Below are 23,948 nucleotides of genomic sequence, written 5' to 3'. Positions count from 1 at the left end.
AATATAAGTCAGAATGAACCTTTTCAAATTAATGAGATGGACAATGATTAGAAAATAAATGAATTTATAATAAGATCTAAAATTTTAGGTATTTTTTTTAATTCTGGCTTTGCTATTTGATATTTCCCACAGAAATCTATTGCATATATAATTTTTTTCTCTCCGTCTCCCTACACACACACACACACACACACACACACACACACACACACACACACACACACACACACATACATATATATATATACTTACACACACACACACACACACACACACACACACACACACACACACATATATATATATATATATATATATATACTGTCACATTTTGGCTGGTACATCTGCTACTAGTCTCTGTCTTGGATAAGGTTCAAAAGAGAGTCGCTAATCTGACGAGTCCTGAACTGTCATTAAAGCTTCAACCTCCATCGATGAACTGTTGTGTTCTATAAGTATATAATGTGTGTTCTATAAGTATATAATGATAAATTCTCCGACGAACTACAAACCCTTGTACTCCCGCGACGTAAATATCCCTAATACACCCGACAAGCAGCAAAATCCCACCCCTACACAGTAAAGATCCCTAGATGTAAGAAGGCCTTCTACTCTAATAGTTTCTTCCCTAGAACTCCCTTCCGCGTTTCTTTATAACTACAATGATTGTGCTGACAAATACAAATAATACATTAATAGGAATAAACATTTGTATTAAATTAATTTTGTGACCAAATTGACAAAGAAATATTATTGAACGTGCACATATGTTGCAGTTTTATGAAATTGGATTTCCATAGACTTACCTCAACACAAAAAAAATGTTCTGAACAGGCTGGCCCTGTTTAGCCAGAACGCTACCAAACTGGTAGGATTCTTTCCGCAGCGAGATGACCAATTGTTTTCGATGACGAGATGACCAGTCACTAAAAAGTGGGTTGTTCTGGACGAATTCTGTCTTTTCTTGCCATTCGAGGTTCAGCACTTCGCGGACTGTCCTATCATAAAGGGCACGATCCACTACCATAAGGTCGCACGGCTCGTCGGCAACAACAGATGCCGTTCGGGTACAATCTCGAATTAAGGCTACATCGCCGAAGACGAACCCTTCACCTGCAAGAATAGAGCATAGACATGGTTGGGATTCGCTGAGAGGGCAACAGTAAAATAATACATTTAAATTACAGATATTTCGTTAAGAAATAGTTCTAGTTTTTCTCTCTCTCTCTCTTTCTCTCTCTCTCTCTCACACACACATACACACACACACATACACACACATATGCACTTATATCTGAAATACAAGAGAACTAACGAATACTATTATTAATTGGCTTATTTCCCTTTGACTGGGCCAATTAATTAGTAATGTTTATAGAGACCCGTCCTCTTAAATACGAAATGACTTCTTGCCTCTCTATAAAGTGTATTGATTTAGTTAATATCTAATTATGCTTATACGTTAATAATATTAGTAGATTACCAAACAATTCAGCGTTAATAGAAAGCATAAAAATACAAATTATAAATGCAGAGAATTAGTTTCGTATTTTAAACCAACGTAAACCTTTTAAGATATATACCCAATTAACAGATTACAGAAACTAAATATTAGATAAATAAAATTTTATTGATAATAATAATAATAGTAAATTATTTCTTGGTGAATAAAAAAAATTAGAACATTTTAACGCAAACATTGAATAAACTTGTTTTACAATATGAACCAAGATGGCTGCCGAAACAAACAAGCGATGCTGAGTCTTTATGAGTTTTCTTTTTCTAGTGTTACGTTGTTCACTCACATATATTGTGATGTATTTTTCTTTCTAAGCGGAGGGTTTCTATTTTTTCTGAAGAGTATATGCACGAGAACAGTCAGTATTGGAATAATAATAGCGACTGTTTCTACATAACTAAATAGAGGAGTAAAATTGTATCGACATTTTAATATAATGAAGGAGATGTTTTGCACGAAAATTAAATATTTGAATCATGAAATATCGCTATATTTTTATTCCTTTACACACACAAACACCTATATATATGTATGTATGTATATATATATATATATATATATATTTTATATATATATATATATATATATATATATATATATATATATATATGATGAAAATAATGGAAATAGTATTCCGACAAAATAGAGAAAATAAAAAGGAACAAACCGTATTATGTGTTCATCAACGTTTCGTCTTTATTTCGAGACTTCCTCTGGATGAATGAGATTAAGAAACCAAAAAATATACCAGTACAAAATATGTGAAAATGTTTCACGTGCACAGTGTGACGCAGTTCTATTTCAGAGAAACGGAAAATTGATGTTGGAAATTAAAAAAGGAGGGGGGAGGGGCTGGCGCTGTTAAAGAGAAGGACATTTTAGTGACGTCATATAGTCGTTAATTTAATTTTAAAACTATGAACGCAAGTTCATTTACGTTTATATTTTCATTTATATTTTATTTTCATTCATATTTTTATTTTCATTTATATTTTTATTTGCTTTAAATTTTTATTTTTATTTATATTTTTATTTTAATTTATATTTTTATTTGCTTTAAATTTTTATTTTCATCCATATTTTTATTTTAATTCATATTTTTATTTTCATTTATATTTTTATTTTCATTTATGTTTTTATTTACTTCTATATAATTTTTCATTTAAATTTTTATTTGTATTCATATTTTTATTTTCATTTATATTTTATTTTCATTTATGTTTTTATTTTCATTTATATTTGTATTTGCTTTAAGTGTTTTATTTTTGTTTATATTTTTATTTGCTTTTATATTTTATTTTCATTTATATTTTTATTTACATTAATATTTTTATTTTCATTTATATTTTAATTTTCATTTATGGTTTTATTTTTATTTATGTTTTTATTTGCATTTATATTTTTATTTATATTTTTATTTACATTCATATTTTTATTTGCATTTATGTTTTTATTTTGATTTATATTTTTATTTTTATTTTTATTTTCATTTATATTATTATTTTTGTTTATATTTAATTTTAATTAATATTTTTATTTTTATTTATATTATTATATTAATTTTTTTATTTGCATTTACGTTTTTATTTGCATTTATATTTGTGTTTTCATATATATTATTATTTACATTTATATTTTTATTGTCTCTAATATTTTTATTTTTATTCATATTTTTATTTGCGTTTATATTTATATGTTCATTTATATATTTTTTGCATTCATATTTGATTTTGATTAATATTTTTATTTGTATTTATGATTTTATTTTAATTCATATTTTAATCTTCATTTATCTTTTTAATTACTTCTATATATTGTTTTCCATTTATATTTTATATGCATTAATATTTTTATTTTTTTTATATATTTATTTGATTTAATGTTTTTATTTGCATTTATATTTTTAATTGCAATCAAATTTTATTTTAATTTATAATTTTATTTTCATTTATATTTTTATTTTAATTTTTATTTTTATTTTCATTAATATTTTTATTTTCATTTATATTTTTATTGCTTTTATATCTTAATTTTCATTTATATTTTTATTTAATTTATATTTTTATTTTCATTAAGGTTTTTATTTTAATTTAGGTTTGTATTTTTATTTATATTTGTATTTGCATTTATATTTTTTGCATTTATGTTTTTTTTTCTATTTATATTTTTATTTTCATTTTTCATTTTTATTTTCATTTATATTTTTATTTTCATTTATATTTTAATTTATATTTTTATTTTCATTTATATTTTTATTTTAATTTATATTTTTATTTTCATTTATATTTTTATTTTCTTTTATATTTTTATTTTAATTTATATTTTATTTTCATTTATATATTATTTTCATTTATATTTTTATTTTCATTTATATTTTTATTTACTTCTATATATTTTTTGAATTTGTATTTGTATTTTCATTCATATTTTTATTTTCATTTATATTTTATTTTCATTTATATTTTATTTTCATTCATATATTTATTTTCATTTATATTTTATTTTCATTTACATTTTTTTCATTTATACTTTTATTTTCATTTATATTTTTATTTTAATTAATATTTTTGTTTTCATTTATATTTTTATTTGCATTTATATTTTTGTTCTCATTTATATTTTTATTTTCATTTATATTTTTATTTACTTCTATATATTTATTCCATTTATAATTTTTTTTGCATTCATATATTTATTTTCATTTATATTTTATGTTCATTTATATTTTTTTCATTTATATTTTATTTTAATTTATATTTTTATTTTCATTTATATTTTTATTTTCATATATATTGTTATTTACTTCTATATAATTTTTCCATTTATATTTTTATTTGCATTCATATTTTTATTTTGATCTATATTTTATTTTCATTTATATTTTTATTTACATTTTTATTTTATTTACTTTTATATATTATTTCCATTCATATTTTTATTTGCATTTATATTTATATTTTTATTCATATTTTTATTTGATTTTATGTTGTTATTTGCATTTATATTTTTAAGTGCATTCCTATTTTTTTATTTATATTTTTATTTTAATTTATATTTTTATTTTCATTTATATTTATTTTCATTCATATTTTTATTTTCATTTATATTTTTATTTACATTTATATTTTTATTTTCGTTTACATTTTTTTTATTTATATTTTTATTTTCATTTATATTTTTATTTTCATTTATATTTTTATTTTTATTTATATTTTTATTTTCAATCATATTTTTATTTTCATTTATATTTTTATTTTCGTTTATACTTTAATTTTCATTTATATGTTTATTTTCATTTATATTATTATTTGCATTTATGTTTTTATTTTCATTTATATTTTATTTTCATTTATATTTTTATTTTCATTTATATTTTTTTTCATTTATATTTTTATTTTCATTTATATTTTATTTTCATTTATATTTTTATTTTCATTTATATTTTATTTTCATTTATATTTTTATTTTCATTTATCTTTTATTTTCATTTATATTTTTATTTTCATTTATATTTTATTTTCATTTATATTTTTATTTTCATTTATATTTTTATTTTCATTTATATTTTTTTTCGTTTATATTTTTATTTTGATTTATATTTTATTTTCATTCATATTTTTATTTTCATTTATATTTTATTTTCATTTATATTTTTATTTTTATTTATTTTTTATTTTCATTTATATTTTTATTTTCATTTATTCTTTTATTTTCATTTATATTTTTATTTTTATTCATATTTTTATATATATTTATATTTTATTTTCATTTGTATTTTTGTTTTCATTTGTATTTTTGTTTTCATTTGTATTTTATTTTCATTTATATTTTTATTTTCATTTATATTTTTATGTTTATTTATACTTTTATTTTCATTGGTATTTATATTTTCATTTATATTTTTATTTTCGTTTATATTTTTATTTTCATTTATATTTTATTTTCATTTATATTTTATTTTCATTTATATTTTACTTTCATTTATATTTTTATTTATATTTTTATTTTCATTTATACTTTTATTTTCATTTATATTTTTATTATCATTTATATTTTTATTTTCATTTATATATTTAATTTTCATTTATATTTTTATTTTTATTTATATTTTTATGTTCATTTGTGTTTTATTTTCATTTATATTTTTATTTTCATTTATATTTTATTTTCATTTATATTTTTATTTTTATTGATTTTTTATTTTCATTTATATTTTTATTTTCATTTATTCTTTTATTTTCATTTATATTTTTATTTTCATTTATATTTTATTTTCATTTATATTTTTATTTTCATTTATATTTTTATTTTCATTTATATTTTTTTTCGTTTATATTTTTATTTTGATTTATATTTTATTTTCATTCATATTTTTATTTTCATTTATATTTTATTTTCATTTATATTTTTATTTTTATTTATTTTTTATTTTCATTTATATTTTTATTTTAATTTATTCTTTTATTTTCATTTGTATTTTTATTTTTATTCATATTTTTATATATATTTATATTTTATTTTCATTTGTATTTTTGTTTTCATTTGTATTTTTGTTTTCATTTGTATTTTATTTTCATTTATATTTTTATTTTCATTTATATTTTTATGTTTATTTATACTTTTATTTTCATTGGTATTTATATTTTCATTGATATTTTTATTTTCGTTTATATTTTTATTTTCATTTATATTTTATTTTCATTTATATTTTATTTTCATTTATATTTTATTTTCATTTATATTTTTATTTATATTTTTATTTTCATTTATACTTTTATTTTCATTTATATTTTTATTATCATTTATATTTTTATTTTCATTTATATATTTTATTTTCATTTATATTTTTATTTTTATTTATATTTTTATGTTCATTTGTGTTTTATTTTCATTTATATTTTTATTTTCATTTATATTTTATTTTCATTTATATTTTTATTTTTATTGATTTTTTATTTTCATTTATATTTTTATTTTCATTTATTCTTTTATTTTCATTTATATTTTTATTTTTATGTATATTTTTATATACATTTATATTTTATTTTCATTTATATTTTTATTTTCATTTGTATTTTTGTTTTCATTTGTATTTTATTTTCATTTATATTTTTATTTTCATTTATATTTTTATGTTCATTTATACTTTTATTTTCATTGGTATTTTTATTTTCATTTATATTTTTATTTTCATTTATATTTTTATTTTCATTTATATTTTTATTTTCATTTATATTTTATTTTCATTTATATTTTATTTTCATTTGTATTTTTATTTATATTTTTATTTTCATTTATACTTTTATTTTCATTTATATTTTTATTATCATTTATATTTGTATTTTCATTTATATATTTTATTTTCATTTATTTTTTTATTTTTATTTATATTTTTATGTTCATTTATGTTTTATTTTCATTTATATTTTTATTTTCATTTATATTTTATTTTCTTTTATATTTTTATTTTCATTTATATTTTTATTTTCATTTATATTTTTATTTTCATTTGTATTTTATTTTCATTTATATTTTTATTTACTTCTATATATTTTTTGCATTTGTATTTTTATTTGCATTCATATTTTTATTTTCATTTATATTTTATTTTCATTCATATATTTATTTTCATTTATATTTTATTTTCATTTACGTGTATTTCATTTATACTTTTATTTTCATTTATATTTTTATTTTTATTTATTTTTTATGTTCATTTATATTTTATTTTCATTTATATTTTGTTTTTATTTACATTTTTTTCATTTATACTTTTATTTTCATGTATATTTTTATTTTCATTTATATTTTATTTTCATTTATATTTTATTTTCATTTATATTTTATTTAATTTATATTTTATTTTCATTTATATTTTTATTTTCATTTATATTTTATTTTCATTTATATTTTATTTTCATTTATATTTTATTTTAATTTACATTTTTTACATTTATATTTTTATTTTCATTTATATTTTATTTTCATTTATATTTTATTTTCATTTATATTTTATTTTCATTTATATTTTATTTTCATTTACATTTTTTTCATTTATACTTTTATTTTCATTTATATTTTTATTTTCATTTATATTTTATTTTCATTTATATTTTATTTTCATTTATATTTTATTTAATTTATATTTTATTTTCATTTATATTTTTATTTTCATTTATATTTTATTTTCATTTATATTTTATTTTCATTTATATTTTATTTAATTTATATTTTATTTTCATTTATATTTTTATTTTCATTTATATTGTATTTTCATTTATATTTTATTTTCATTTATATTTTATTTTCATATATATTTTATATTTGTTTACATTGTTTTCATTTATACTTTTATTTTCATTTATATTTTTGTTTTCATTTATATTTTATTTTCATTTATATTTTATTTTCATTTATATTTTCTTTAATTTATATTTTATTTTCATTTATATTTTTATTTTCATTTATATTTTATTTTCATTTATATATTTTATTTTCATTTATATTTTATTTTCATTTATATTTTATTTTTATTTACATTTTTTTCATTTATACTTTTATTTTCATTTATATTTCTATTTTCATTTATATTTTATTTTCATTTATATTTTATTTTCATTTATATTTTATTTAATTTATATTGTATTTTCATTTATATTTTTATTTTCATTTATATTTTATTTTCATTTATATTTTATTTTCATTTATATTTTATTTTCATTTACATTTTTTTCATTTATACTTTTATTTTCATTTATATTTTTATTTTAATTTGTATTTTTGTTTTCATTTATATTTTTATTTTCATTTATATTTTTATTTACTTCTATATATTTATTCCATTTATAATTTTTTTTGCATTCATATATTTATTTTCATTTATATTTTATTTTCATTTATATTTTTTTCATTTATATTTTATTTTAATTTATATTTTTATTTTCATTTATAATTTTGTTTTGATTTATATTGTTATTTACTTCTATATAATTTTTCCATTTATATTTTTATTTGCATTCATAATTTTATTTTGATCTATATTTTATTTTCATTTATATTTTTATTTACATTTTTATTTTTATTTACTTCTATATATTATTTCCATTCATATTTTTATTTGCATTTATATTTATATTTTTATTCATATTTTTATTTGATTTTATGTTGTTATTTGCATTTATATTTTTAAGTGCATTCCTATTTTTTTTATTTGTATTTTAATTTTAATTTTTATGTTTATTTTCATTTATATTTTATTTGCATTCATATTTTTATTTTCATTTATATTTTTTTTCATTTATGTTTTTATTTTCATTCATATTTTTATTTTCATTTATATTTTTATTTTCATTTATATTTTTATTTTCATTTTTTTTATTTTCATTAATATTTTTATTTTCATTTATATTTTTATTTTCATTTATATTTTTATTTTCATTTATATTTTTTTCATTTATATATTTTTTCATTTATTTTTTTTATTTTAATTCATATTGTATGTCCATTTATATATTTATTTTCATTTATATATTTTTTCATTTATATTTTATTTTTATTTATATTTTTTTATTTTTATTTTTATTTTCATTTATGTTTTTATTTTTATTTATATTTTTATTTACATTTATATTTTTATTTTCATTTACATTTTTTTTATTTATATTTTAATTTTCATTTATATTTTTGTTTTCATTTATATTTTTATTTTATTTTTTTTTTCATTTATATTTTTATTTTCATTTATATTTTTATTTTTATTTATATTTTTATTTTCATTTATATTTTTATTTTCATTTATATTTTTATTTTCATTTATACTTTAATTTTCATTTATATTTTTATTTTCATTTATATTTTTATTTTCATTTATGTTTTTATTTTCATTTATATTTTTATTTTCATTTATATTTTTATTTTTATTTATATTTTTTTTCATTTATATTTTTATTTTCATTTATATTTTATTTTCATTTATATTTTTTCTATTTATATTTTTATTTTCATTTATATTTTATTTTCATTTATATTTTTATTTTCATTTACATTTTTTTATTTATATTTTAATTTTCATTTATATTTTTGTTTTCATTTATATTTTTATTTTATTTTTTTTTCATTTATATTTTTATTTTCATTTATATTTTTATTTTTATTTATATTTTTATTTTCATTTATATTTTTTTGTTCATTTATATTTTTATTTTCATTTATACTTTAATTTTCATTTATATTTTTATTTTCATTTATATTTTTATTTTTATTTATGTTTTTATTTTCATTTATATTTTTATTTTCATTTATAGTTTTTATTTTCATTTATATTTTTTTTCATTTATATTTTTATTTTCATTATTATTTTATTTTCATTTATATTTTTTCTATTTATATTTTTATTTTCATTTATATTTTTATTGTCATTTATGTTTTTATTTTCATTCATATTTTTTTTCATTTATATTTTTATTATTATTTATATTTTTATTTTCATTTATATTATTATTTTCATTTATATTTTTTTTTCATTTACATTTTTATTTTCATTTATATTTTTATTTTCATTTATATTTTTTCTATTTATATTTTTATTTTCATTTATATTTTATTTTCATTCATATTTTTATTTTCATTTATATATTTTTTCATTTATATTTTTATTTTCATTTATACTTTAATTTTCATTTATATTTTTATTTTCATTTATATTTTTATTTTCATTTATGTTTTTATTTTCATTTATATTTTATTTTCATTTATATTTTTATTTTCATTTATATTTTTTCTATTTATATTTTTATTTTCATTTATATTTTATTTTCATTTATATTTTTATTTTTATTTGTATTTTTTCTATTTATATTTTTATTTTCATTTATATTTTATTTTCATTTATATTTTTATTTTCATTTATATTTTTTCTATTTATATTTTTATTTTCATTTATATTTTATTTTCATTCATATTTTTATTTTTATTTATATTTTTATTTTCATTGGTATTTTTATTTTCATTTATATTTTTATTTTCATTTATATTTTTTTTCATTTATATTTTTTTTTTATTTATTTTTTCTTTTCATTTATATTTTTATTTTCATTTATTCTTTTATTTTCATTTATATTTTTATTTTTATTTATATTTTTATATACATTTATATTTTATTTTCATTTATATTTGTATTTTCATTTATATTTTTATTTTCATTTATATTTTTATTTTCATTTATTCTTTTATTTTCATTTATATTTTTATTTTCATTTATATTTTTATTTTCATTTATATTTTTATTTTCATTTATATTTTTATTTGCATTCATATTTGAATTTTTTATTATATTTTTATTTTCATTCATATTATTATTTTCATTTATATTTTTGTTTGCTTTTGTAGTTTATTTTCATATATATTGTTTTTTGTATGTATAATCTTATTTTCATTTATATTTTTATTTGCTTTTATATTTTTTTTATTTTTTATTTTTTAAAATTTATACTTTTACTTTCGTTTATATTTTTACATGCATTAATATTTTATTTTCATTTATATGTTTATTTGCTTTTATATTTTTCTTGTTATTTATATTTTTAATAGCATTCCTTTTTTATTTACATGTGTTTTTTATTTTCATTTGTATTTTCATTTTCATGGATATTTGTATTTTCATCTATATTTTCATTTGCTTTTGTATTTCTATTTTTATTTGCATTTATATTTGCATTTGCACTTATGTTTTTCTTTTAATTAATGTTTTTATTTACATTCATATGTTATTTGCATTTATGTTTTTGTTTGCATTTATATGTTTATTTTCATTTATATTTTTGTTTTCATTTATATTTTTATTTACATGATTATTTTTATTTTGATTAATATTTTATTTGCTTTTATATTCTTATTTTCATTTATATTTTTAATTGCATTAATATTTTTATTTTCATTTATATATTTTTGCATTTATGTTTTTATTTGCATTTATGTTTTTATTTTCATTTATCTTATTATTTTCATAATATTTTAATTTGCATTTATATTTTTATTTTGTTTATATTTTCATTTGCTTTTATTTTTTATTTTTGTTTATATTTTTGATTTCATTCATATAATTATTGTAATCTAAATTTTTATTGGCTTGTATATTTTTATATTTATTTATATTTTTCTTTGATTTTATATATATTTTTACATTTATATTTTAATTGCATTCATATTTTGATTTTCATTTATATTATTTTTCATTTACGGTTTTATTTTCATTTAAATTTTAATTGTATAAATATGTTTATTTGCATTTATATTTTTATTTGTATTTTTATTTTCATTCATATTATTATTTTCATTTTTATTTCTATTTGCTTTAAAATTTTTATTTTTCTTCATATTTTAATTGCATTCATATTTTATCTATATTTTAATTGCATTTATATTTTGTTTTCATTAATATTTTAATTGCTTTTATATTTTAATTTCATTCATATTTTGATTTTCGTTTATATATTTTTGCATTTATGTTTTTATTTGCATTTATGTTTTTATTTTCATTTATGTTTTTATTTTCAATTATATTATTATTTTCATAATATCTTAATTTGCATTTATATTTTAATTTGATTTATATTTTCATTTGGTTGTATTTTTTTATTTTTACATACTTATATTATTATTTTAATTTATATTTTTATTTGCTTTTGTAGTTTATTTTCAGTTATATTTTTATTTGTATTTATATTTGTATTTTCCTTCATACTTTATTTTCATTTACATTTTTATTTTCATTTATGTTTTTATATTCATTTATATTTTTGTTTTCATTTATACTTTATTTTCATTTATATTTTTATATGTATTAATATGTTATGTTCGTTTATATTTTATTTGCTTTTATATTTTTATTTTTATTTATATTTTTATTTGCTTTTATATTTAAATTTTATTTATATTTTCATTTATATATTTTTTTGATTTATTTTATTATTTTCAATCATATTTTTTATTTATATTCTTATTTGCTTTATAATCTTATTTTTATTCATATTTTTGTTTGATTTTATATATATTTTTACATTTATACTTTAATTGCATTCATATTTTTTTTTCACTTATGTATTTTTTCATTTACGGTTTTATTTTCATTTATATTTATTTTTTTATTTTCATTTATAGTTATATTATTATTTACATTTATATTTTTATTTGCTTTAAATTTATCTTTTTCTTTATATTTTAATTGCATTTATATTTTTATTTTCATTTATATTTTTATTTTCATTTACATGTTTGTTTTCATTATATTTTTATTATCATTTATATTTTTATTTTCATTTATATTTTTATTTTTATTTATATTTTTATGTTCATTTATGTTTTATTTTAATTTATATTTTTATTTTCATTTATATTTTTATTTTCATTTATATTTTTATTTTCATTTATATTTTTATTATCATTTATATTATTATTTTCATTTATATTTTTATTTTAATTTATATTTTTTATTTTCATTTATATTTTATTTTCATTTATGTTTTTATTTTCATTTATATTCTTTTTCATTTATATTTTTATTATCATTTATATTTTTATTTTAATTCATATTTTTATTTTCATTTATATTTTTATTTTAATTTATATTTTTATTTTCATTTATATTTTTATTTTCATTTATGTTTTTATTTTCATTTATATTTTTTTTCATTTATATTTTTATTATCATTTATATTTTTATTTTCATTTATATTATTATTTTCATTTATATTTTTATTTTCATTTATATTTTTATTATCATTTATATTATTATTTTCATTTATATTTTTATTTTCATTTATATTTTTATTTTCATTTATATTTTTATTTTCATTTATATTTTTATTTTCATTTATATTATTATTTTCATTTATATTTTTATTTGCATTCATGTTATTAAATTCATTCATATTTTGATTTGCTTTCATATTTTTAAATACATTTATATTTGCATTCATTTTTATTTCCATCTATATGGTTATCCGCTTTTATATATTTTTTTCATTTATATTTTTTTTGCATTTATGTTTAATGTTCAGTCCTATTTTTATTTGTATTCAGTGTTTTATTTTCATTTATGTTTTTATTTTTATATCTTTATTTTTACTCATATTTTCATTTCATTCATATTTTATATGCATTCATATTTTTATTTTAATTTGTATTTTTATTGGCATTTATCTTTTTTCTTTGATTTATGTTTAAATTTACATTCATGTTTTATTTTAATAATTATATTTTATTTTAATTTATGTTTGTATTTGCATATATGTTTTAGTTTGCATTTATAATTTTAATCGCATTCATATTTTTATTTTAATCTATATTTGTATTTTTATTTATGTTTTTGTTTTCATTTATATTTTTATTTTCATTTATATTTTTATTTTCGTTTATATTTTTATTTGCATTAATATTTTTGTTTTCATTTATATTTTTATTTATATGTTTATTTGCATTTATGTTTTTATTTTCATTTATATTTTTATTTTCATTTATAGTTTTATTTTCATTTATATTTTATTTGCATTTATGTTTTTATTTGCATTTTTGTTTTATTTTCATTTATATTTTTAATTACATTTATGGTTAGTTTTACAAATAAGCTTTTATTTATATTTATTTTTTATTTGCTTTTCTGTTTTAATGTGTTTTTATGTTTTAATTTGCATTTATATTCTTATTAAAATTTATATTTTTATTAAAATTTATATTTTTATTTTTTTCAATGCTTTTAATATTTGATTTGCTTTTACGTTAATTCTTTTATGTATGTTTTTATTTTCTATTTCTGGTTAAAAATTTTTTATGTTTTTATTTGCATTTATATTTTTGTTTGCATTTATTTTTATTCATGTTTTTGTTTTATTAATGTTTTCTTCTGCATTTATATTTTATTTAAATTTGTATTTCATGGTCATGTATGTTTTAATTGAATTTCTATTTTTATTTGCATTTATGTTTTTAATTGCATTTATGTATTTATTTGCATTCATGTTTATAATTGCACTTATATATTTTATTTGCATTAAATTTTTTAATTGCATGTATTTGTTTAATTACATTATTGTTTATAATTGCACTTACGTTTTAATTTGATTCATTTGCAATTTTATTGTATTTGCTTTTTTGTTTTTAATTGCATTAATATTATTAATTGGATTTATGGTTTTAATTGCATTATTTTTTTATTTATATTTCTGTTTTTTTTTGTATTTATGTTTTATTGTATTTCTGGTTTAGTTGCATTAATGTTTATATTGTGTTAATATTTTTAATGGCATTAATGTTTTTAATTGTATTTCTCTTTTAATTGCATTTATGTTTTTAATTGCATTTATATTTTTATTTTCATTTGTGTTTTTATTTTCATTTATGTTTTTATTTTCATTTGTGTTTTTATTTGCATTTGTGTTTTTACTTATTTGCGGTTCGGTCATTCATGAGAATACTACTAGTAACATGTAAATCAGTACCATACGTTCATGGTCGAGTTATCGGCGACTAAACTAGCGCTGATGAGGAGGGTGGCTAGACACCCAGCAGGACTAAAAACAAAACCTATTTAAGGGCGGATGAGCACCAAGTGCCAACGACCATCTAGCAAAGTTTTCCAGGTATGGGTTTAATACCCTCGCCATCCCACAGATCAAGTGTGGCAAGTATTGCAAAACCCTTGGACTATGACGTACAAGAATAAAAACTGTCCCTCAGTCCCCAGCAGTTCTCGAGCCACTGTTTCCGACAGAAACAGCACAGCAACAAAACAGAGGGTGCTAAAAATCTCTGGGTTTGAACAGGCTGCCATTGGAAATTGAACATTGGAACGTAAAACACGAGGTTACTGTCTACTGACGTAAGAGTTACCGAATTAGTGGATGAACTACAGAAGATCAAATTTGATCTCATAGGAGTGTGTGAAACCAGACTTAAGGGTGAAGGATTCTCATCCTTAACAACAGCGGCACCACTTATACTATAAGAGTGGGAACACCTCCTACAGTGGGGTCGGCTTTGTGTTCAACAAGAATATTTAAGAAAATATGGCAAACTGCAATGGTGTTTCAGACAGAGTGGCACAGCTATCAGGATCAACATTTCTTATATATATATATATATATATATATATATATATATATATATATATATATGTATATATATATCTACAGTGATGATCATATTTATTGGCACGGTAAAATAAAAGTTAAATTTTGTCTAATAAATTCTAAAAAAGGGATTAAATTAAAGAAAATAACAAAGTATATTATGTATTTTTAACTGGCCTTTCCGATGCAGCAATCGGATTTTAGAAAAAATAAATAACAAAGGAACAACAAACATAATTGCAAAAAACTCTTGTTCAAAATTATTGGCACGGCTTTGTTTTTCTTTTAGTATCAGTATAATATCAATCAATTTCCGGTTTACGTGCTTTCTGAACTTTTTTATAGCCATATTATGCTTGTTTAACGCTAATTCAGTGAATAATTTTTTTCAGATAATTTTTAGATAGCGATTTATTTAAACTATTATAAGTGACTAAATTATAATTTTCAATCGCCATGGTTAAAACTAAGGAACACAGCGAATACGTCAGGAAGCTTGTTGTAGCATGCCATACCAATGGGGAGGGCTATGATAAGATTTCAAAGAAGCTAAACCTTCCCAAATCCACTGTTAGAGCCATAATAAACAAGTTCAAATCGCAAGGCCACGTTATGAGTTTAGAGGGTAGAGGGAGAAAAAGGATTCTTTCCCCAAGAGATGAACGGAAAATTGTTCGACAAGTAAAACAAAACCCAAGGATCTCTGTTGGGGAGATTGTTGATGAACAGAGCACCTCTGGAGTGAATGTATCTCGACATACAGTTGGTAGAGTTTTGAAGAGAGCTGGTTTAAAAGCATGTCGTCCGAGAAAGACTCCCTTATTGAAGCCTATGCACCTGAAAGCAAGGCTAGCCTTTGCAAAACGTCATATTGATAAATATGTTGCATTCTGGAAACGTGTTCTATGGACTGACGAAACGAAAATAGAGTTATTTGGCCATAATGAAGTGTCTTATATTTACAGAAAATCTGGCGAAGCTTTCCAGCCTAAGAACACCATACCCACAGTGAAGCACGGTGGAGGCAGTTTGATGTTTTGGGGATCCTTTGCTGCCTCTGGACCAGGGCGACTTGTTAAGGTCACAGGTAGCATAAAAAAAGGAAGATTATGTTAAAATATTGGATGAAAACCTGAAAGACTCTGCTAAAGAGCTCTCACTTGGTCGTCGTTGGTGGTTCATGCAAGATAATGACCCAAAGCATTCGGCTAAACTGACTAAGAAATGGCTTGAGGACAATCATATTAATGTTTTGGAGTGGCCATCACAAAGCCCAGACCTTAATCCAATTGAAAATTTATGGAGAACATTAAAATTGAGGGTAATGCAAAGGAAGCCTAAGAATCTTATTCAATTGGAGGATTATTGTCAGGAAGAGTGGGCTAAAATTACTACTGAAGAGTGCAACAACTTGGTTGTAAACTATGAAAAGCGACTGAGGAAGGTAATCAAGGCCAAAGGCTATACAATTGATTATTAAATAAATCGTGCCAATAATTTTGAACAAGGGTTTTTTTGCAATTATGTTTGTTGTTCCTTTGTTATTTATTTTTTCTAAAATCCGATTGCTGCATCGGAAAGGCCAGTTAAAAATACATAATATACTTTGTTATTTTCTTTAATTTAATCCCTTTTTTAGAATTTATTAGACAAAATTTAACTTTTATTTTACCGTGCCAATAAATATGATCATCACTGTATATCTATCTCTCTCTCTCTCTCTCTCTCTCTCTCTCTCTCTCTCTCTATATATATATATATATATATATATATATATAAAGCTGAATGTGTGTGTATGTGTGTGTGTGTGTGTGTGTGTGTGTGTGTGTGGTCACGAAAAGCTTCCTATATGGTTGACAATTAAAAAAACTGATTACATATAATGATAGAAGATGTATCGAGGCACAGGAATGGGTATGTTTGATCTGGCAGAACGGTGGTTCATTAAAATTGTGGGGTCTGAATTCGCGCCTTGTACACAAAGTATGGGAATAAAAAATTTTAAAAATACGTTTACAAGTGTTTTTGATGTAGATGTACATAAGAATACTTGGATAAGTATGTTTTTACTTAAATAGGGATGGTATAATAAAATTGTGGGGTCTGCGTTCGCGCCTGGCCTCTATGGAATGGAAATAGGCACAAACTTTAATAAAGACTTTTCAGATCTATCTGCGTAAGTATAATTTGATAATTATGTTTCAGTTTGAAGAAATATGGTATAATAAAATTATGGGATGTTCGTTCGCACCTGACCTCCATAGAATGGAAATATGTCACAAAGTTTAACAAGTTTTTTTTTTAATATAGATCCACAGAATATTATGATAAGTGTTTCAGTGTGAACAGGTATGGTATAATAAATTATGGGGTTTATCTATTTTATTTTTACTTTCATCATATTTTTCTTTGGTTTTGATACCCCCAAATTCGAAGCTATCTTTTACAACCCTTCCTTTTCATAACCTATAATACTTTCATAAATCAGAGTCCATTTTCTGTAGGCTGTTTTTGGACCCAGTGAACGACGGGTACTTTTGCTAGCATATATATATATATATATATATATATATATATATATATATATATATATATATATATAAACATTTTTCGGGGTTACAGAATTTAATAATGACTAAATACAGACCTATCAACATGATGATTTTAAAAATAAAAAATGAAAATAAAGGTTAGCTACTCAGGTTTCGTTACTCGCTTAACAGAGCTAAATCGAGGAAAATACGATTAAAAAAAGTCATGAATATGGCGGGGGAGAAAAATATGCGATAAATAAACAGGAGAAAATGCATAGAGACCAAATTAAGTCCTAAAAGATTTTCTTTTTGTTTGCAAAGAGAAGGTCTCAAAGACTTAATAAAAATAGTCTCTAGAATTTTTAAATGAAAGGGCGAGTGCGACTTACTCAAGATCGTAAACATATCAGCACTGAAATTCGTGGCACACGCATGGTGATTTACAAGGTGATCGCAAATCGGAGGAAGATACGTATTAGTCAGAACATTCGCAAATCGGTCACTGATATTATCTAGCCAAGGTAGACATAGGTAAACAGGACATCTATTAACTATAATTTCTTTAGGTTTATAAAAATTGGAATCTTTCTTAATAATAGTAATTTCAAGAATATCTAAGGGGTAACCATTGTTACAAAGGGTCTTAGTAATAAATTTAAGCTTGAAATCCAGATTAACTTTAAAACAAATCGTCAAGGCCCTCTTTGCCCTATGTCTTAATAAATTGTATTTTTGGTTTGTAGGACAAAACGATCCCCAACGCGTATAGAGACCGGTAAAGATTGGTTTACTATAAACAGAAGTAAGAAAACACGAGGATATCTTGGATACAAGAGCATCCAAAAACGGAAGAGTAGAATTCTTTTCCTGGTCTTACTGTAATCTTAAGGGCTGGATGAACGCTATTGAAGGATACAAAAAAGCAAATTGGTTGTCAAATAAGCAAAACATGTCATCAACGTAACGAAAGTAAATTCTGGTTTATGCACACCAGGTTCATGAAAACCCACAACGATATTAGCCAACGCTAGTCTCAATGGGGAACCCATGGCTACACCATCTATCTGTCTGTATATAATATCATTAAAGCTGAATTTAACCGACATGGTTGCGAATTTCATCAATTCTACAAAAATATTTTCTGAAATTGGGGGAGTTTGAAGTTTATTCCGATATAAGGCGTCAGCGTTAATATTAATAGTTTCTAACAATGGGATGCAAGTAAAATTACTAGAAATATCAAAAGAACACATAAATTTGTCTGAATGAGTATAATTTTGCATAAAGTTAGCAAAGTTAAAAGAGTCCTTAATGCAAAATAAAGTATAACCTTCCAAAACGCGTTCTAAAATACTTGTCAACCATTTAGCTAACTTATGTTGAGAGGACCCTACCATAGACAATATGGGTCTCAACGGTACCCCATTTTATAGGTCTTAGGCAAACCATACAAACGGGGGCAAATAGAACCGGTGTGTCGAATTAAATTAGAAATGAAAGTGGGAAGAACATCACTTTTGACCCATTTGACAAGTTTTTTTCTTCGTTATTTCAGTAACCTACCATTTTCATTTTTACAGCTAATATTCTCAAGGTCTTCATTCGAGCACGGACCTCTTTTTTCCCACATGCACTGTAATATTTTCATAAACATAATATTTACAGGGAATATGTTAAAATTAAAAACCTTGAAGAAAACTCAGCAAACATCTCCTTGTCTCTTTTTGACTCTTTTTGTCTTTCTTTATGAAAGAGTTCTATTCTTCTTAAAATACAATAAAAGATTATTTCTACAGCAATCACAGATCAAACGCAGAGAAAAGAAGCGATAGCGTCAGATCAGCACACATAAACACCCGTATGTGTGTATAAAGACTTTTATCTTTTATAAAAATGTTACAACTATACGCCCTCTGATTATAGCATCTTTCTCTCAGTGTCCAAAGTGGTTCTTGAAATGGCGCTTTTCAAAGTTTGTGTCTTAATCTTGACATGCGTCGCTCTCCTCCGACTGACTTCTTAACCAAGGGGCGATAAACTATATATTTTCTATAATTAGTCTAAATATTAATCTCGTTGTCTGACTTTATAATAAATAATTTGTAGTAGGAGTTCCGTTACTTTTCAGACGTACCCAGTGTGTATTTGATAAAAGGAAACCTTGTTTCATATTATGTGACCCAAATAGATCAGTGTGTAAAGAATACAAATTGGTTATTTTTGTTCTAGAATTTACAACCGAACACGATGTGTACAGACAAGTGTACACAAGAAACTGTTCCCGCTGCGAGCGAATCGTGATATGAATTTCGTATTTCGGCATTTCAGCGAAGGAATAAGCATGTTCTTATTTATTTCGATGGGAAGAAAAAAGGGATTACAGAAAGTAAACGTAGTATGATTTGATACGCAAGCAAAACATAAATAATAGTTGATCATCACAAATTAAATGTCGCATTTTGAAATCAACAGGTTACAACTGTGCACATAGATGTAAAGAATAGTGCAAATTGTGATATATATATATATATATATATATATATATATATATATATATATATATATATATATATATATATATCGTGTAGAGCATTTATATGAATAAAATTATATAAACAGTATGAGGAGTCTACGCTTTCTTTTCTAAAATTTCAATGAAGAAGCAAGAAGTAATTTAAAGAGGCGCTGGCTTTGCCTTTTGACTACGAAGTTCATTTGGAGTACCGGGGATACATGAAGTCGATCCCCGTGAACTCCTCATAATGTTTATATAATTTTATTCATATATATATATATATATATATATATATATATATATATATATATATATATATACATGTGTGTGTGTGTGTGTGTGTGTGTGTGTGTGTGTGTACTAGAAGTCCGCTAGTATAAACACATGTTTAAGTTCATTTAAAAGGAAAAAGCTAACTAAATTACTGATATCTGTCTTCGTCCAGAGTTGTTTTCAAAAGTTAGGAGAGAATTCCTAGTCGGTAAGGCCAGAATTACTTTTTGCTATGATGAAAGCTTTATTCAGTATTATTAGAGAAGTAGATTGATAGTAGTTATCTACATCGAATGTAAAAAAAAATTAATTGTGATTTATGTTTAAGTTAAGAAAATCAATTGATTACGTTATATGATGATCGCCATTTCTAAAATAGGGATAATTCTATCTCAAATCTGTTTGCTAATTTTACATATGTCTCATGTAGAATGGCAAAATGGAACGGTTATCAAGAACATTTTCTTTGTACCCTTTACAAGTAAATCTTGAAATAGAGATTAAAATTTAACTATGATTACTTATTTCTAATAAACTTCAAATAAACTTCCAGCTTCATTATTCATTTGAAAGATAGAGTCAAGATGAGCAATTTTATAAGTTTTTTTATATGTAAATTAGAGACTATAAGTATGATGATCTAATTTTGTAGTAAGTTTTTGTACAAAATTCTCCAAATTTTACTTTTTTAATGGAATTTATTATTTTTTTGTATACTTGACTTCGAGAATTTCATTTTTTATTCTTGAATTTTATTCTTTTAACTAAATTTTTAAAATCATTTTCAAAATCATCATTCTGGTTAGGAACACAACTAAACAATCATAGGAGGCAACTAATCTTTCAATTTTTTTTATCTTCCTATACGAGTTAACGGAAAGACTAGAGAGAAGAGGATTAGTTGATAGGTGTATGCTTTCCATCTAACATTAATCATGAACTTATTTAAAGATAGGACATTGTTATATAGAAATTATTAGAATAGGTAGCTATATTTTAGAGGAAAATGGGATGAACTCCTTATTGAGTATATCGAGAGAAGTCTTAAAAGCTCAACTCTAGAGGGACCTTAGTAATACAATCAAGTTATTAAAAAGAAAATCTTAACAAAGTAAGACTCATCAAAATTAGAAAAGCTCAACAATGGATATGAGCATAGTGCGGAAACGATTCATAGTTTAATTAATCTGATTGTTGATTATGATCACCGTGAAACTCACGTAATGCTCGAATTGAACTGTGACTTTAAAAATAAATTTGCCCAATTTGCAAACGCTGCTTGAGTGTCAGTCTCTTCATAATGAATTGCCGAGCTAAATTAAACTAAAAAGAACCGATAGTTACCTAATCTGCAATTAAAAGAAAATCGAATTATCAAATTAAAGTTAGTAACCTTTATGTACACCCTATATCCCTATATATATATATATATATATATACATATATATATATATATATATATATATATATATATATATATATATATATATATATATATATATATATATCCAGGGTGTCCAAAAAGTCACTGACAGGTTTTGAACTTAAATAGATTATTGATTTTGATGATACCTTTCTGTAATTTTTAACACAATCTGAGACGGGAAAAAGAATGATGTAGAGAAAACATTTAATTGAGGTTGAAAAAAAATTGGGATAGAGTCAACCGACTGGGTTTCGCCATCACCTTTCAAAGTCGAAATCGAGAATGTTTTTTTTTTGTATAAGGAAACGAATTCAAACGGGGAAACGACTATAATAAATCTATCGTTATGATAATTATACAATGGAGAAAAACGCCTTAGACACTACGGCGTTTCCTCTCCATGACGATAGATTTATTTTAGTCGTTCCCCCATTCCTCTTTTCTTTCCGATAGTTTAATTTTATTTTAGTCGTTCTCCCGTTTGAATCCGTTTTATAAAAACAATATATATATATATATATATATATATATATATATATATATATATATATATATATATATATATATATATACAGGTGGCAAAAAGAAAGTCCGCACTTGTATTTTCTTTCAAAAACTGCATTAAATCTAAATTTAATGTAACTGTTAAAACAAATTATACCTCATTTGATTCGCCATTTATTTCTCTATCATTGTTCATATTTGACTTTTAATTGAAATATTCTAGTGTTCACGTCAAAATAACTTCAAATCGAGGAGGAAAAAAGAAAGTCCGTACAAAGTTATTTAAATGTAACTTTAGGACATTAATGAAACACAAATACAACAGGAACACAATGGACTAGTTAATATTTAGTAGCATAACCCTTCTGCAATTTGACAGCCTGAAATCTTTTGGAATTCCTTGAATTAGACTGTAGCAATACTCCTAGGAAAGATCATCCCACTTACGAACTTGTTCCTTTTAAGCATAATTTCTGTTATCATTGTATATATCATAATTCTCTAATAAGTATGTTTCAGAGTTTCTTCCTCTGATAACATGTTATTTTAATTATAATTAAATAAATGTATATTTAAGTTAAAACTAATTCTAATTTTAATTCAAGTTAATAAGATTTATAAATATTGTTTAGACCTAAAAATTATAGACTCAGGATTTTTGGCTTCCTGAGACGAAATGCACCTACATTGACGTTCCTTTTTGTTTTTCTATTCTCTTTTGTAAAACTTAATTATGTTCTACAAAACCAAAAACAAAAACAGCCCCCCCCCTTTTCCCTCCACTTCCTCCCTTCGCCCTGTCGGTGGGGCTTTAGAATACACCAGCTACCCCTCTGCAGAGAGTAAAAGTCCCTCAATGGGGCCACCAGTTTGCCATGGGTGGCGTCCAGTGACACCTTGGAACGGAATCCTGGTGGTTGAGGGTTGCAGAGGATAGAAATGGTTTCCTCCCCTTCCCTTTGGCCCTTATCTTGGCTAGACGAGCGGTCGGAGAGGCCCGCTCCGATCAATCGGCTGGTCACTCCTAGCTTTAAATCAAACACAACAAGAAAAC

At 20.6% G+C, this 23,948-nt stretch overlaps 1 protein-coding gene across 2 annotated transcripts in view; it reads right to left on the bottom strand.

Annotated features, from left to right (window-relative positions):
- The window catches only part of LOC145246764 (uncharacterized), a 182,835-nt gene that overhangs the window by 42,842 nt on the left and 116,045 nt on the right, over nt 1-23,948 (bottom strand). For both annotated transcript variants that reach the window (XM_080108537.1, XM_080108538.1), the window contains one exon: nt 807-1,113. In XM_080108537.1, the coding sequence (XP_079964663.1) occupies nt 807-1,113 (307 nt within the window). The remainder of the gene's footprint in view (nt 1-806; nt 1,114-23,948) is intronic.

The sequence above is a fragment of the Euprymna scolopes genome, chromosome 24 (genome assembly GCF_053919585.1).
Source record: "Euprymna scolopes isolate OS-2025 chromosome 24, ASM5391958v1, whole genome shotgun sequence".
Classification (NCBI taxonomy): Eukaryota; Metazoa; Mollusca; class Cephalopoda; order Sepiida; family Sepiolidae; genus Euprymna; species Euprymna scolopes.
The sequence above is the reverse complement of the archived record's forward strand: the minus strand, read 5'-3'. Positions and strand labels throughout refer to the sequence as shown.